Source organism: Sarcophilus harrisii, chromosome 4 (assembly GCF_902635505.1).
Source record: "Sarcophilus harrisii chromosome 4, mSarHar1.11, whole genome shotgun sequence".
Classification (NCBI taxonomy): Eukaryota; Metazoa; Chordata; class Mammalia; order Dasyuromorphia; family Dasyuridae; genus Sarcophilus; species Sarcophilus harrisii.
The window spans coordinates 439,832,667-439,849,306 of NC_045429.1; the positions used below are offsets into that span (position 1 = coordinate 439,832,667).

The following is a 16,640-nucleotide window of genomic DNA, read 5'->3' on the forward strand; positions in this document are numbered from 1 at the left end:
AGGGGCCCTGGAAGGACCAGGGCAGCTACAGCAGGGGCCCCTTATTTCTCCTTCTTGGAGGTGGAGAGGAAGGAGAGGGCTTGTGTTCCGGGGGAGGGAGCCCTTTAAGCCTCAGTTTCCTCATTTGTAAAAACTGAAAGTGTTGGATTGGATGCCCTCCAGGGTTCCTTCTGGGTCTAAATCTGTGACCCTTCGGGGGGTCTTTCCTGCCTCACACACCCCCTGGTTGAGCAGAGATGTCCCTTCCCCACTCGGTCAGGACGATGGGATTCTGCGCCCCACTCCCCCAGACCCTCGCACTTATTGCCGTGTGTCTCCTCCCCTTGGAGAACATGGTCTCTGGTTACAGGATGGGGGCTGCGCTCAGGTCCTCAATTATCCACCAAATCTTTACTAAACACTTACTGTACATCGCAAGCCAAGTCAACGGGTCACGTTCTGTGACCTCCAGGAATTACCATCGAGTTAAGAAATGTATTTCCTGGAAGAACCAAAGAGCAAGTGAAATAATTTTCCCTCGGGTCTGTTGCTTAACGGGTCTCAGTTTCCAAATCTGTAAAGTGAGGGAGTTGGAACAGAAGGCTTCTGAGATCTGGTTGAACCAGTGACCCTGCCGCCCCCCTGCTCACCAATTCCCATGACTTCCTATTGCTAGGTTCCTCTGTGGTCCCCCAGGGGCTCAGCGCTATGGGGATGGAGGGACGATCATGGGCAGCGATGGGGGAGTCCCGGCCACCATGGAACGTCCGGCTTTGGGCCCAGGGGCCGCGTCCGGGAACGCGCGTGGGCGTGCACTTGTTACGGGAGGAGGAGGCCGCGTCCTGGCCGGGATTTGGGATCTTCCCCCCCGGGCAGAGACGCTCGGAGCTCTCGGAGTCGGACCTCGAGGCTGGGCCGGATTTGAAAGCCTGTCCGAGCCCGGCCTCCCCACCCCCACCCCCCTCTCCGGTGAGGAAACCCCAAGCTCCGAGGGGGGAAGTTACTTGCCAAAGATTTCACAAGAAACAAGTAAAGGAGTCAAGATTTTCATTCAGGTCCTCGCACTGTCTCCGGTTTCCCGTATTCACGCACAGCCCCGGCCCGTAATGAGCCCCTAGCGCGCGGGGCGCGGTGCTAAATGCCCTGCAGCTATGGCCTTGTTTGGCTGCATGGGGGCGAGGGAGGGCACCCCGGGCACCGGGAGAGCCCCGTGGGGCTCCGGGCCGGGGCCGGTTTTTGCGGCTCATTCTCCCTGGGGCCCCTGACACCCCCACGGCCGCCGTTCCCGGGGCTTCTCTACGGCGGGAGGGTCGGTGGGGATTCTTAGAGGCCTGGGGGTGGGGGGGCAGCCGGAGGGCACGGTTGGGTCCCCTTGGCAGGGGTGGCGTAACCTGCCGGCTGAGCGGTTCCGCCGCTGCCAGTTCCCCTGGGGGTGTGGTGCCAGGGCGGGGGAGGGGAACTGCCCCCCTGACCTTCTGCTTCCCTTCTCCTTCCTCTCCGCCTCATCTACCGCCTGTGAGCCGGGCCCAAGGTCGCGAGCGCTCTGCCCGATTCTGGAGGGGCCCGGCCGGGGACGCTTTCCCTAAGCTGCCGCCCCGGGCTCCGGTCGGCCCTCCCACAGGAAGCGTGGGGGTGGGCAGCCCCCAGAGCTCAGCCTGGGCCGGGCAGCCCCAGAACCGCCGCTGCTCCGCGCCGCCGCCGCCGCCAGCGCCGATGCCCGGGAGGCCCGCAGCAATGTTTGGGAGGAAGCGCAGCGTCTCCTTCGGGGGCTTCGGATGGTGGGTGTCCCGGGCCGGGGAGGGCGCGCGGGAGGTGTCCCGGGCCGGGGGAGGGCCCGGGGCCAGCCCAGGCGCAGGGGGACCCGTGGGAAGGGTCCCTTCCACAAACGGCTGGCATCTGGCCGGAGAGGCCGGCGGGGGCGGGGGCGGGGTCTTGAGAGTTTTTGAATGGAAGCGAGGGAGTCTGAGCCTCGGACCGCGGGAGACGGTCCTCGGAGAGCAGGCAGCGCGTTTTAGAGACGAGATCCCCGGGGCTCCGGAGGTTGGCCAGGATCACGGGGTCAGGGGTGGTATTTGGAGCCAGGCTCTTTCCACTGCCCGTTCTGGGCCGGTGTCAGTAAGTCAGGGGAGCCCGCCAGAGGCCTTTAAGTGTCCCCTTACCACCTCTGGGGCACAGCGCCTTCTGGGAGACATCCCTGGCCCGTGGGGTTCTGGAGACATGTGGCTGCTCACACACCTTGCTGTGGGGGCTGGGCCCGAGGCTGCAGGACCAGGTGACCCTCCTCATGTCTGCAGGGTCAGACACCCCGAGAGACACCGGGCACCTTGTGATTCTGAGAGGGCCATTGTGGGATTCTGTGTGTGAGAGAGACAGAGACAGAGACAGAGATAGAGACAGAGGCAGAGATAGAGAGAGAGACAGAGATAGAGGCAGAGAGAAGCAGAGACACAGAGACAGAGAGAGAGGGAGAGGGAGAGACAGACAGAGACAAGGTCAGACCAGAGAACCAGAGCCTGAAAAGGGGGGAGGAAGGGAGACACACACAGAGGGAGAGACAGACAGAAACAGAAAAGGGGGAGAGAGAGAAGGAGCAAAGGGGGAGCCCCAGAGGGAGACGGAGAGAGGCAAAGAGAGTTCCTGCTTGAAATCGAGGTCTTGGTAGACCTTAGGCCTGAGGCAGCTTCTTCCCAGCTGGGGAGAAGAAGCCTCAGTCCTGTTATCAGTTTCCTTTCAGTTCCAGGGCGGGGACTTCACAGAAAGGGGCCGGGGAGAAGAGTGGTCCCCTTTGAGAGATAACTGGGAGAGAACCTGGGGTGGGGATGGTGATAGGAGGAAGTGGGGAGGAGACAGGATGGGGGAGATGGAGGCAGAGATTGGGAGTGGGGAAAAGGGGGGAGGGGCAAGAATACAGAGAGGGTTTGCTGCCAGAGGCATCAGGGCAGAGCCCATTTAGAGGATAACCTGGGCTCAGAGCCAGCTCTACACCTTCCTACCTGGCTGAGCATAAGCAGATCCCCCTTCCTCTCTAGGCCTTGGTTTGTTTGTCTGTAAAATGGGGGAGCTGGATTAGAGCTTCCAGCCATGGCACTCGGTGCTTCTGTGAGTTGTCTGTTGTGACCTCAGGGAGCAATGCCATAATGTGCACAATGACTGGATTTAAGTGAGGGAGGTCCCTCCAGAGCCATCTGGGTCCGGGGGCCAAATACAGACCAGGACTACCAGAGACGGCCCCGATGCAGTGGGAGACCCCGGCCTTGGTTAGTTCTTGACTGAGAGCCGGCCGGGGATTACTAGATGCTGCTTCTGTGACAGAAGGGGAGGAAGCAAGGTAGGGAAGAAGTCCTTCTGTGCAGCTGGACCCGTCAGAGACCTGGGTTTGAATCCCTCCTTTGCACCTACCTGCAGGGAGGCAGCCTGACCGGCCGTGCGACCCTGGCAAGTCTGCTGCTGCTCATTTGCGGGGCTGTGTTCTGCACTTTTTAGCTGTTTTCCTTTGAATCATTTTGGATATTGGGAAGAGTGTTCTCTGGGTCCTTCGCTCTCAGCGGTTGGCAGAAGTCTTCCCATGTTTCTCCGAATTCCTGATAATTGCCATTTCCTATGGCACAACAACCCGGCATCCCCTCTTCAGACTGCAGGGCTCACCCACTTTCTCCCAGGCCTTTGCTCCAGCTGAGGATGGTTTTGTTTGTGTGGGGGCTTCCTGCTCCCTCCGGCCTCCTTGGGAAATCCAGCCCTGGGGCAGTTTGCCCACGATCACAGAGAGTTCATGGCTTTTCCAGAGTAGTTCTCGGTGCCTTTCCAGATCCATGCGCTTTGGTGCATGGACAGGCCCTTGTCTTGCTTGGAACAGTCACTTTCCCCCTGCTCTCTCTGCCTCCGATCCCCCTTTTGCCCATCAGCCAAAGGATCTGGTGACAGTGGGACCTTCTGTAGCTCCCTACTCGTTTCTCCCCCAGCCCTGATCGCTGAATAGTGTTGCCCAGTCAGACAGACCTGTTAAAATCTTAGCTTAAGAAGCAGGGTCTCCTGTGGCATCCAGGGTCACCTCCAGTCGTCCTGCTCTGAATCTGGCCACTGGGCCCGGAGACTCTGGAGGAGTGAGGCATGTGACCCTGCGGCTCCTCCCTCACCGAAATCCAAGCCACTTGCATGTCCCGGCATCCCTCCCCGATGTCACGGAGGACAGAAACAGCCACCACGTCTGGGAGAGAACGCGAACCTGGACTTAAGGCATCCTCCACCGCCCCAAGCCACCTCTTTAGTCCCCGGCTTTGGCACATTGTCTGTGTGATCTGAGCAATCATCTCCCTGCCACAGGGAACTAACTCTGGCAGGTGTGCACCCGGGCTGGGGGAGTGACTGAGTTCCCTGTAGCCGGGACATCCCAGGTCCAGTCCTTCTCCCTAGCCCATCAAACTGGCTATTCTACATCTCCTCCTCTTTGCTCTCCCCCCATGCATGGAACACACTGTTCCCTCAGTTCTACTCTTCTGTTTCTGCTCAGCCCAGATGTTCTTTCCTCCCAGAAGCCCCTCTGGATTTCCCCCTACCTGAAGGTATTTCCTCCTTCCTTAGGAAACCTTGACTGGGTCTCTCTTTGCCCAGTTGTATATTCTGGATCTCCCCACCCCAGATGCAAGTAAAGTATAAGTTTTTTGAGAACAGGGATTAAGACTTTTTTTCATCTTTGTGCCTGACCTACATTAGTCCCGCCTGTGATTCTTACTTATCTCGGAAATGTCTCTTGGCGGCCCATGACCTCAGGGATATCCTCTATAGAAAGAAGGGGTTACATGAGGTTCCCCTCAAAGTCCAGCTCCAGGGTTCTTGACACTTAATCACTATCGGTTGAATTAAACTTGGACTGGGTGACTAGGAAACCAATAGGCCAATGACGGGACCCCCAGTGGTGGGGAGTGAGGGGGAGACAAGTTCAGCCTCAGAGATGTATTGGAAGCAGCCGTTGGTTGTTCAGGTAGAGATGTTCCCAGGTAGTTAGAGATGTGGCTGGAGCTCAGCAGAGAGGTCTGGGAGTATCCCCCGAAGAGACAATGGGATGGGATGGGATTGGGCCTGGGATTTTATAGGTATGAGGCATTCCCGATAAGGAAACTCCCTCTACCAATGTAGATCAGCTCCTTTTTGGTCACTTAGAGTTTCAGAGCATTTTCTGGGGGCACTGAAGGTGAAGGGACTCGCACAGGGTGAGTGGACATGGCTTGAACCCAGGTCCCTTAGGCCAGATCCCACTCGCTATATCACGTTGAGGCAAGATTTGGAAAGATGCTGGTGAATGCACTTGAGGGACAGAAGGCAGTGCAAGGTGGATCAGAGTGACCTCAGCAAGCCCAGGTAACATCTAGAGTTAGGATGTGTGTAAATGAGAGAGATGGGAGGGAGAGGGAGAAAATGAGATGGAGACTGAGAGACGGGGAAACAGTGAAGGAGCCAGAGGGCAGTGAGCAGCTCGGACTCACAAGAGAATTGTCTCAGAGTAAAATGAGAAGGAATGAGGCCCTCCTTCCTCACGTGGTCCCCCAGAAGCTCCCCATGACCACTTATGAGTACGAAGGGCTTGCTGGATCAGGTGAAATGCTCTGCGAGCTCCCTTTCAGTTCGGAGATTCCGTGATTCCTCAAGAGATGCAGAGAGAGTGACAGGGAGAGGAGATTGATAGAGGCATTAGAGAATGAATGACAGACTAATGATGTAAAATATAGAATAATAAGAGCAAATGATAGGATAATAGAGAAGGGGAGAGCAAATAAGAGAAAGGGGAAAAAGACTCAATTAGTGTATGAGAGAAAGGAGGGGAGAGGGAGAACAAGAGAGAATAAACTGGAAAAATGAGAAGATAAAGGGAGGTAGATGGTGAGAGGGAAAGAATAAGAAAGCAAGAAGGAGTGAATAAGAGGATGAAAGAATAAAGAAAGCAAATGGAAGAGATGAGATATAAGGAAAGTGAGAAGAGAGAAAGAAAAAGAATGAGATATACTTTAACACATATATATATATTTTCCATCAAAGGTCAGGCTTTAATGAGATAAATTACTTCAGAATCTGACACAATTTTTTTCAGAGATCATAGTGCAATATAGAAAATATGGTACTTTAACATATATTTAACATGTATGGGACTACCTGCCATCTAGGGGAGGGGGTGGGGGGAAAGAGGGGAAAATTTGGAACAGAAGGTTTTGCAAAGGTCAATGTTGAAAAACATTACCCATGCAGATGTTTTGTAAATAAAAAGATATAATAATAATTTTTTTAAAAAGAAAAAAAAAAGAATGAGAGAAGGAGATTAGAAAAAGAGAGAGAAACAAAAACAAACAGTGCTGACTCAGTGTTTGTTTCCTGAAAGGGAAAAGGCCTGCCCTATATCTCAGCATCTCTCCCCTGTAGAAGCCACAAGGCTCCCCACCCTCCGCAGGTGGCTAACGCCCTCCCTCATCGTGGGAACTTTGCTGTCTAGGACGGATGCCTGGAACTGGGTGTCTTTGCCAGGGAGGGGCTGGGAAGCAGGGAGGGCACGAGCCTTGCAGCCCACTGAGCGTCAGGGAAGAGTGTGTCGGGCTTCTCCCTCGGCCGGTCTATCTGCCGCCTGATGCCGGGCACCCAGTGGCAATGAAGTTCTTAGAAAGTTGAACTAGCGGGCAGGGGAGTGGCGCTGGGGAGGCACGATACACCTGGCTTTCTCTCTGTTTTGCAAAAAGCAAAAGTGGAGAGAGCCCGGCGAAGAGCAGAGTAGAGCAAGAGGGAGAGCTCAGTTCTCCTTCCAGTCCCTTCACGGCCTCACACCTCCTCCTCCCCCCTATTCTCATCTGTTGAATGCTTAGCCCATCCTAGGCTGACTTAGGTGTGCAGGGGTAGAGTGCTCCCCCAGGGTGTGTCAGAATAGCCACCTCCACCCTGTGCACTCTCCGCCTGAAAGTGTCTCACAACCACACACATCAGTCACCACGCCTGGGGACAAAAACGCTGCCGTTACAAATTAAGATTCATCTATCAAACAGTAGGCATTGAGCCCTCGCTATATGTCGGGCACTGTGCTAAAGGAGGGCTGGGGGAAAGTGGAGAAAACGAGGGAACGTGGAAACGGCTCCTACCCTCCAAGAGCTTGCATTCTAATAATGAGATATAATATCCAGAGATATCGATATGGGTAAGAGAACATACAAAAACACATGCAAAGTAACTTCAGGAGGAAGATTCTGGGTGAGGTTTTCTGTGTCAGACTGAGTCTTAAATGGAAGGGATTCTAAGAGATGGTCAAGAGGAAATGCATGAGGAAGGCATGAGATCCGCCAAAGCAAAGGCCGAACATGGAAGAGGGATTTATTGCTAGTTAGAACTCTATGGTGCCTGGCACATAGTAGGGGCTGAATAAATTCAAGTTGATTTATTGCTGGGTAGAACTCCACTGTGCATTTAGTAGGGCTTAATAAATGTTTGATGATTAAATGTTTCCCCAGGGGTTATCAGTGGGTTATCCTTTCATTTAAATAGGACTAACTTTATGGGGACTCTCATCTGGGGGGACTCAGACTGTTGGATTAGGCAGAAGGGTGTGGTCTGTTGGGGAGACCAAATAAGCTTGGGCAGTTTGCCCACCTTTTCGCTTTAGGAGGGGGATTGAGGCTTCTTGCTGGCAGTGTAAAGGACTGGCATATGCTAGGGGTAAAAATAGCGGCATCTGGCTCTGATATGTGCTTCTAAGGAGGTGTGGGGAGGCAGCCAGGATGGCAGAAGAGGGGCTGGGTGAGTATGATAAGTGGCAGGGGGATAATAGCTACAATCACGCCAGTCTGTGCCAGTCGCTCTGATTTAGGTCCGGCAAGGAGAGCAGGAAGGGTGCCTTCGCTTCAAGGTTGGCCACCCGGGCGTCACATCAAGAGAGATGGGACTAAATCTTAGCTGCTTTTCAGGTCCAACCTCCAAACCTCTCATTTTCCAGGAAACTTTCCTTATCAACCAAATGCACAAAGATCCCTTCCTTGCCTGGGCTCCCCCAGTATTGGCAGTCTGGGCCATTTCCCAGACTACTAGAAAACTCACAAGACACCCAGATGGAAGCAACCTAGGAAGGCACCGAGTCCAGCTCTCTCCTTTTGAGCATAAGAAAGCAGACCCAGGGATGGGGAGGGATGGCTTCCCAAGCACAAACAGCTTCCCAGTTCTGATAAGTGGGAGCCCCCTAATGTGTCCTCGGGGTATTCTAGTAATAGTTGGGAGTCCTGTACAGAACTGGGGTTTGAATCCAGGGCTTCCAACTCAGAAGTGAGTTGTCTGTTCCTAGCTCCTGCTGTCTTATGTAATAGTTTTCTTTGTTTCATGTAGGTGTCTTTCCTCCCCGATCATAGTGTGATCTTCTGGCAGAGAAGCAGCTTTTTTTTGTCCTCCACACAGGAGATGTTCGATAAATACGTGATTTGTAGATGGGAACGACTCCTCCAAAGTCTCCAAGGGGGATGAAACTGGGTTGAGGCCCCAGGTGTTGTGTGGTGGTGGGGTGTTTGTGTGGAGCAGCAGGGAGTGAATAAGGTGAGAGAAGGAGGCACCGAGATGGCTGCCCACAAGTCCCAGGGACTGTGACTCACTGAGGGGGAAAAGTCACTCCTCAAGGGAACACTCCCTCTTCCCTTTCTCCTCTCGCCCCTCGGGCTCTCTAAGTGTCCCACAGTAGAAAGTGCTGGGGTCAGAGCTGACTGAATCCCGATTTGCCCTCTGTGTCTCTTTGGGCAGGTAGCTTTAATTCCCTGGATGGGGAAACCACCTGTAAATTGGAGGGGGTGCGAGCTCACTGCTCTAAAGCTACAGGACGGGCACAAGCTGGTTCCCAGCTCCGAACCCAAGAGCCAAGGAAGTTGAGAGCGCGCCCCAATCCCCCTGTCCGCCGCCTTCTGACACCCCCGACCACGGACCCAGGCCCTTATCGCCACTTCTGTTTTTGTTTTGGCAGGATCGACAAGAACATGCTGGCCAGCCTGAAGGTCAAGTAAGTAGCTGCTTCCCCTCTGCTAAAAGTCACAAGCCCAATCCAAAGCTTCTTCCCTGCAGGGTCCCAGCATGCTCCTCTCCTGTCACCTCCTTCACATTAACGAATATGGAATTGCAGAATGAATTTTACAGTCCTCTGTGCTTGGAGAAGACTGGGCCCAAGGCTCCTCACTTGGATTTCCCTCCTTGGGGAAAGGGGTGACTGGAGAGTGACTTATAGGGACAAATGGGAGCAGGGTTATGCTGCAGTCAGCACAGACTGGCTCTCAGAAGCCCTTTGTTAAATTTTCTAAGTATTTATATTTGAGATTCTCCCTCTCCTTTCTCTCTCTCTCTCTCTCTCTCTCTCTCTCTCTCTCTCTCTCTCTTTCTCTCTCTCTGTCTCTCTCTTTTTCTCCTTTCTCTCTCTCTCTCTCCTTCTCTCTCTGTCTCTCTGTCTGTCTCTGTCTCTGTCTCTCTGTCTCTCTCTATATATATCAGTTTCTACAAATATCATTATTTGTGGCAAATCCTACAAATCAGGACTTAACTGTTGTGTTGTGGCTTGTTTAGACTTAAGAACATGATGGGAAAATGTTAATAATGTGGATTGGATTTAAACATGTGTTGTGTGTACATTTATGTCTCCCAGAGAACCAGTTGTTAAATATTTACCGGCAGACCACTAGATGGGAGTTTTGAATAGCTCCTGTATATGAGACAATCCTTCCAATTTTCAGCCTTTATCAAAATTGGTTCCTTTCATTTTCACTCTCCAACTAAGGATTTTCTGGTCTCAATTGACTTCTGCAGGGATCAATCATTCTGCCTCTAAACCCGAGGCCTGTGTGAGGCATGACGGGGAATGAATGCCAAGAGTACAGGGATTTTCGTTGCTGATAGGGAAAAGGACAGAGGTTGCCAGCTCTGCTGTCTCCACCCGCATCTTTTCGGTCTTCTGCTCTTATTTGTACGACAACCAGGGGCATTTTGTGGGTTGGAAAGAATCTCTTTACCTCAGGTCTGCCTGGGTCCATTGTGATCTTGCTAAGTAGAGACTCCTAAATCTTTCTTCTGCTTGATCTGGTAAAAGTAAACACACTGGTGGGGGCTCACGCACTGTGGTTTTGAATGGATGTGGATCCACTAAATCCTGGGGTGGTTTCCTAAGGGATCCTGTATGAGAAGTAGATGGGACATAAAGAAGCCAAATCATTATCACTGGGAAATGGGTCACTTAAGTGATAAGTGACTTTGGATGACCGAGGAAAAGACTTATCAGTTACAAGGCATTCTCCCATAAACGAGTGTGAGAGCAGCAAAGGAGTGATATGGGTCAGTAGTGAAAGCTTTGAACCTTGTTTCGAAGAAAGGGCCGCTGGCCTCCTGTCCATTTGTGCTTGTCAGGGGACCAAGACCAGATTGCCTCAGTGAGCAGCTGAAGTAGTTAAACTGGTCTCTGCTTCCCCACCCTCTCCAAGCAGCAGGAGAGGGCAGCAGTCTGGCAGGGGCTCCGGCACTGAAGTCCGGCTATCACGGACTGAATTCCAGGAGCATCCTTCCAGTCTGACTGTACCTGACTCTGGAGTAGGGAGATCCCATAGGTTCGGACTGCCAGAGTGACCCTTTTAAATTTCCTTAGTGTTAGTGGGACAGTCATTTCCCCAGACTTCTGTCACCTCTTTGATCCAGCATCCTGGTCCTTCGTTCCTAACTCTTCAGCTTTGTTAATAACAAAATTTCTCAATTGGGAGGATTCTAGGTGGCCATCTGGTCCCCATCCCAAAGCTAGACCAGAATCCCTTCTGCACTAAACCCAATCGGTGCAATTCCCCATCCCCCAAGCAGCCCTTTCAAGGTTGGACAGCTCTCAGTGTTAGGGCTTCAGTGTTAAATCCATCAGTGTTACATCTGCCTCTTTTTCCATTGTTCCTGGTTTAGCCCTTACGGGCCAAGAGGAAGTCTAATCCCTTCCCCCAGAAAAACCCTCAGGTACTTGAAAGAAGGGATCATAATCCCCCCAAAATCTTCTTTTTTAGGGGGAATTCAGAGGATTTCATAGACAGCTGGCATTCCAGGAAGTTTTGATGATCCCATTGGTCAGACCCTCTGGGATAAGGGCTCCTAATCTGGAGTCCATGGATCGCTCAAGGGTCAATGGATAGATCTTCAGAAGAATAAGAAAAAATAAATAAAGGCAACCAAAGTCTTTATCTAAGTCTCCCCACTTTCTAGTTAGTGTGCCCTTGGGCAGGGACTCGGCGCCTCCCAAAGTTGGTTTCCTCCTTTGTAATATGAAGGATGATGCTGCAGAAGAAAGGACTTGGAGGTTGCAATTACAGGTGTAGACTCTGTTAACTATTAACTGTATGACGGGGTAAGCCACCTGTCCCTTTGGGGGAGTTTCCTCCTCTGTAAAGTGAGGGGGTTGAACTACATGGCTTCTGACATGTCTTCCAGGTCTAGATAGAGGTTCTTATGATCATCCGCTAATGGGAATGTGATTGCAGCCAACCCACCAGAGGGAAGGGGATTTGGGGGCTTACTCAAGCACTTAGTAAGGATCTACTATGTTCCAGATACTGTACTAAGAGATTTTTAAATATTGTCTCATGTAGTCTTCCCGACAACCCTCTGACATCGGTGCCATAATGATCTTCATTTTGCAGTTGGGGAAACTGAGGCAATCACACAGAATCACATGGCTGGTTTTGAACTTGGGTTTTCTTGACCCATTGTACCATTCATTGTACCATCTAGCTGCCTCCCCACCCTGAAATCTCTGGATTGTCTGACTGGGGGGTGTCCGAGACAGGCCCAGATGAGTTTTGCAAAGGAGGAGATTTGGAAGAAGGGTTGGGAGCCTCATGCCTCTGGTCTCCCCAGAGAAGGACATATTAGGGGGGCTTCCTTCCCCTTGCCTTCCCCCATTTGCCTTATTTCATTTTACCAAGGGAGGAGATATCTGTTTACTTCATGTGAGGTGGTTGGAGAGGCAGGGAGTCTGGTTTGAATTCTGCCTCTGGTACCAGCTGGGTGACCACTGGGCAGCTCATTTATGACCTTTCCGATGTCCAGTTTTCTCATGTCCAAAACGGGGAGGTGAGGTGGGATCGGACTCTGAGCTCCCTTTTGACTTGTAATATTTGGTTCTTTGTGCTAGGCTGGGTAGCTCTGCTTTGTTCCTAGGGATATTGAACTGCTAATCCGGGCCCAAAGATGGGGAGGGCTCAGACCCCAGTCAGGATGTGGGTCCCATTGGTAGTTGTCGGCCAACAATGCTCCGTCCTCCAAGGAAGAGAATTCTTGGCTGTATAATGACTGCTCTTTCCGGGAGAGCACGGGGTCTGGAGAGTAATTGCATGAGGATCTGGGAGTCAGAGTGGGCCTGTTCTGTCGATCCTTAACTATGGATAGCAGCCTGACTTCCTAAGGACAGAATGCAGGGGCTCTCGGTCTGGTCTCTGGAGTCCCACTTACAAGAGAATTATAATATGAGGGGAAGGGGAGAGAAAGATAAATGGCAGCTGGAGGCCCCACCTCCAGACTGATAGAAGCCGTGGTCCGGCTGGGATCAGCCTTGTGAACCAGGAGGGCGGTTCTGGTTTGGAAAATGGGTGGGCCCCTGTGGGCCTGGGTGATTCCAGGCCGTAGCCTCTCACCATCATCCTGGGCTCACGGGGCTGGGCAGCTGCTCCGAAGGTAAAAGGTCAAGGCGCACCTTAAATCTGGGGGAAACACACCCCATGGCAACCCCCCCATGAACCTCCAAGTCCTTGAATTCTCTGGAGCAGGTGCCAGGTTATGGGAGAGCAGAGGTGGCCAGGGAGCTGGGGCTCAAGTCTCGCATCATCTCGGGTAGTCAGGCTTTCTGTACCCATCTGCCCCCTACAAGGAAGGGATGGACTGGATGTCCTCTGAGGTCTCTTCCAACTTCCACTGTTAATGGTGTTATGCTGTTAATGGACAAAGCGCCTGTTCCCTCCCTCCCTCCTTCTCCTTTCTCCTCTCTTTCCCCTCTTTCTCTTTTCATCTCTTTTCCCCCCTCTCTTTTCTTTTCCTTTCTTTTCTCTCTCTTCTCTCTTCTTTCTCCTCTCTCTTTTCCCTTTCTTTTCTCTTCTCTCTCCTCCCTCTTTCCTTCTCTCTCCTTCCTCTTTCCTTCTCTCTCTTCTCTCCTTTCTCCCCTTTTCTCCCCTATCCCCCATCTCTCCCAGCCTTGCACAGGAAAGGAGATACAAAGGGAGGGGCAGGCTTCATGGGGAATCTGAGCTCCTCCGCTGTCTGGGAAGGAGGGTGGGAAGAAGCCAGACTCTGGGAAAACCCACGGCCTCCATGACCTCCAGGGGCAGGCGGAAGGGAAGAGGGAGAGCCCAGGCTGGGCTTTTTTTCCTGACTCTCCTCGGGGCCCGGGGCGGTCTGGAGCCCTGACCCCTGCTTTGGTTGGATCGTAGGGGGCCGCCTTCTGGGCTGTGCTCTCAGGGCCAAGCCTGAGCCGAGAGACTGAGCAGGAGGTGATGGGCCCTTCTCTGGCCGGGGTCTTTCCTGCGTGGCCCCGAAGGTGCAGGGAGAGGTGTGTGCTTGCGTGTCCCCACAGGCACGTCCCCCCGCGCGTGCAGGGCCCCCGCCGTTCAGGTGCACACATGTTTTGCACACACTCCTGGTGTGTGAGGCTGGATTCTGCTTTTGCTCGTTTCTATGGCAACCAGGAATATGTCTGTTAAGAGACTTGTAGTCCCTGGGAGGGAGAGGCTGCTGAGGCAGCCCCAGCGTGCGCCAGGGATTGGGCTGTGGGCTGACTCCATCAGCCAGAGCCGAGTCGGGGACCTCAGACACACCTGGGGGGACGCGGCTCTCCCTGGGCTCTCCCGGCGGGCTCCGTCCTGCTGCCTCCCAGCCCTCTCCAGCCGCCACCATGCCGAGGAAGCTCTGGTGAGTATTTCTGCAGCCTCCCACTAGCAGACCGGCCCGGGAAGAGCCGACTCCTTCCTCCCTGGTTACAGGTGGACAGCCCGGAGCTTGCTGGGGAAGTGTCCGGGGCTTGGCCAGGGATCAGGGAGGGCCTGCTTGCGGTGGGGACTCAGGGGCGAGAAAAGAGGAGAGAGAAGAGGAGGAAATGGGAGAAAAGAGAAAATGAAGGAGCTTCCAGCCGCTCTGGGGCCAGAGAGAGCCGAAGATAAGCCCGGGACCCTGGGAACTGACCCCTTTTCTTCTTTGCCTCATTCTTGCCTCATTCTTGCCTCTGAGCCCAGAGCGCAAGGACGTCCTTGTACCGAGCCCCTGAGCCAGGTGAAGGCTGACTCCCCTCCTCCGCAAACACCCGGGGAGAGGAGGGTGAGGGGGGAGGGAGGGACCTTTGACTTTCAGCCTGACCTAGGGATGGCCATTTGTCTGGAGACAGACAGGGAGGATTAGAAGTGGAGACTTCCCTATTTTTGATTGGCGGTTTGTGACCAGACTCGCCACATCCCACAGTGCTGACCAGCATCAGGAGGAGCCCTGAATCTGGAGCCAGAGGATGTCCTGGCTGGACTACCTGTGTGACCTCCGCCGGGTCATTCCCCCCTGGGCCGGTTTCCTTCTCTATAAAGTGAGAGATCATAGATCAGAGCCAGAGGTCACTTCATTTAAGAGATAAGGAAACTGAGTCAGAGGCAGGATTAGAATCCAGGTCCACCCGAGTCCAGTGAGCTGAACTACACCTTGTGACCTCTCTGATGGCCTCTGGCTCCTTCCATCCCCGCTTCCCCCTGACACACACACACACATGCACACACACACACACACACACACACACACACACACACTCACATACACAGAACTATAACGAGGTGATTCCTTGGGCTCCTCCATCTTCAGATCCAGTGATCTTACCAGCTATCAGCCCTTGAAGCCTGTCTTTCCCTCCCCTGCCTGACCTTTCCTGCCTCCCGTGAGCCCCTGTTTTCTCCCCAGGGCGCCTGCGGGTGCTGAGAGCTGATGTTTGGGAGCTTTGTGCCCTTGTGACCAGGCCTTGGTGGGGTGGACAATGCCGTTGTGGCTTTGAGGGAGAGAGAAGATGGGCTTGGGTCAGTGTTGGAAGGCTTGTCCTTTGGCTTGGGGAAGAAGGTGATCGGATCAAAGGACAAGAGCTCACAGACTTAAACCTGGAAAGAACCCCGGGAGCCACCTGCTCCGGCCCTTTATTTTACAGAGTAGGAAACAGCCCCAGAGTTGGAATGACCCAAGCCTTTCGAGCCTTTTGATTCCGAGTTCCTCTTTCCATTGCTGGAATTCCATCGGCCTGCACAGCGGGGCCTGGCGTGAGTCGGGACAGCTGCCCGCGTCCGGCTGTGACCATCCCCCCCCCAGCTGCAATGCCCCCAGAGACCCCGGCCCGTGGCAGCTGTTTGGGACCCTCTCTCCCACCAGCCGTCTCAGCACATGGGGCGGCTCCTGGGGCCGCTTCACAGGCCATCGGGGCATTTTCTGGCCTGAGCTGGCAGTTTGGTGGGAGCCCTACGGGAAGTTCTGGGGATGCTGGGGTGGGTGTTCAATGGGTCCTTTCCTCTGCACTCATCCCCTGCCCCAATGGACCTCCCCGGCTGGCCTGACCGTGCACAGAGGAGGGCCCGTGGGTCACTAATGGTGGGTCCTGGCACCCAAGGGCTCCCACGGCAGCACTGGACTGGGAGGCAAAGGTACCTCCCAGTGTTGTGTCCTCTCCCACCCTGGTAGCTCAGTAGCTGCTTTTGGGTTCTTCAGGGGGCTGTGGGCTTCTTTTCTCTCCCACCCCCTACGTCTCCAGGGGACCATATGTAGGACAGGGCTGGTGAGAGTGTGCTTCTATTTGCGTCCCCAATGTGTGGCTATGGCACGGTGCCCGCCTGCCAACCGACGCGCCAGGGGGCGGAGGGAGGAGGGGGTGTTGGGAGAACATGGTGTGCTGCCCCCCTCCCCGAGGTGGGAAGTGGATCTGCCCAGGAGCCGCTTCCCCTCCTGCTGGGCTGAGGGCAGGCGTGGAGGCCGGAGGCGGGAGCCATGAGCCACAGGTTGGAGGCTGAGCATCAGCTGACCTGGTTGCCATTCTTTGGGGTCTCCGGAGGCTGGGGGATTCAGTCCTAGGGCTTGTTGGAAGGGGGAGACTTTATTTCATTAACATCTGGGCCACCCTCGGGAGGCTCTAACGGCAAAGAAGTATGGACCGAGGAGTGGGTGTGGGACCAGTCGGGGGAGAGATGAGGCTCTCTTGTCTCAGAATGATGCTTGCCGCCCAATCTTAGATGGGCAGGGGGCTTCTGGATGGCAGGGGGCTTCTGCTTGGCCAGGACTGGAGCTTCCCTCCTCACTCATTCTCCCACACTTTGGTTCACAGACAGCCCTGTCTTTGGAATTAGGAGACCTGGATTCAAATCTTACTTCTGCTGATTACTGCCTCTGAGTAATTAAGCATTTATTAAATACCCACTGTATGCCTAGAGAGGCAACATTATCTAGTGGATTGAGAGTCAGGAAGTCAGGGAGTTCAAATCCAGCCTCAGATACTCACTGGTCATGTGATCCTGGGCAAGTCACTAACCCTGTTTGCCTCAGTTTCCTTCTCTGTCAAATAAGCTAGAGAAGGAAATGTCCAACCGGTGCCTTAACCCCCCTGTGGGGTCGGGGAGAGCTGACCATGACTGAAATGACTGATGATAACAGCC

At 53.8% G+C, this 16,640-nt stretch overlaps 1 protein-coding gene across 3 annotated transcripts in view; it reads left to right on the forward strand.

Moving 5' to 3' along the window:
- The window catches only part of RAP1GAP2 (RAP1 GTPase activating protein 2), a 246,064-nt gene that overhangs the window by 50,267 nt on the left and 179,157 nt on the right, over window positions 1–16,640 (forward strand). For 2 of the 3 annotated variants that reach the window (XR_004234078.1, XM_031967819.1), the window contains exon 3: window positions 8,945–8,980. Coding sequence is in view for 2 of the 3 variants with exons in the window: in XM_031967819.1 (XP_031823679.1) it covers window positions 8,945–8,980 (36 nt within the window). In the remaining variant the exon portion in view is untranslated. Of the gene's footprint in view, window positions 1–1,413; window positions 1,758–8,944; window positions 8,981–16,640 lie in introns of those variants that run through there. The other variant, XM_031967822.1, reaches the window with a different exon arrangement.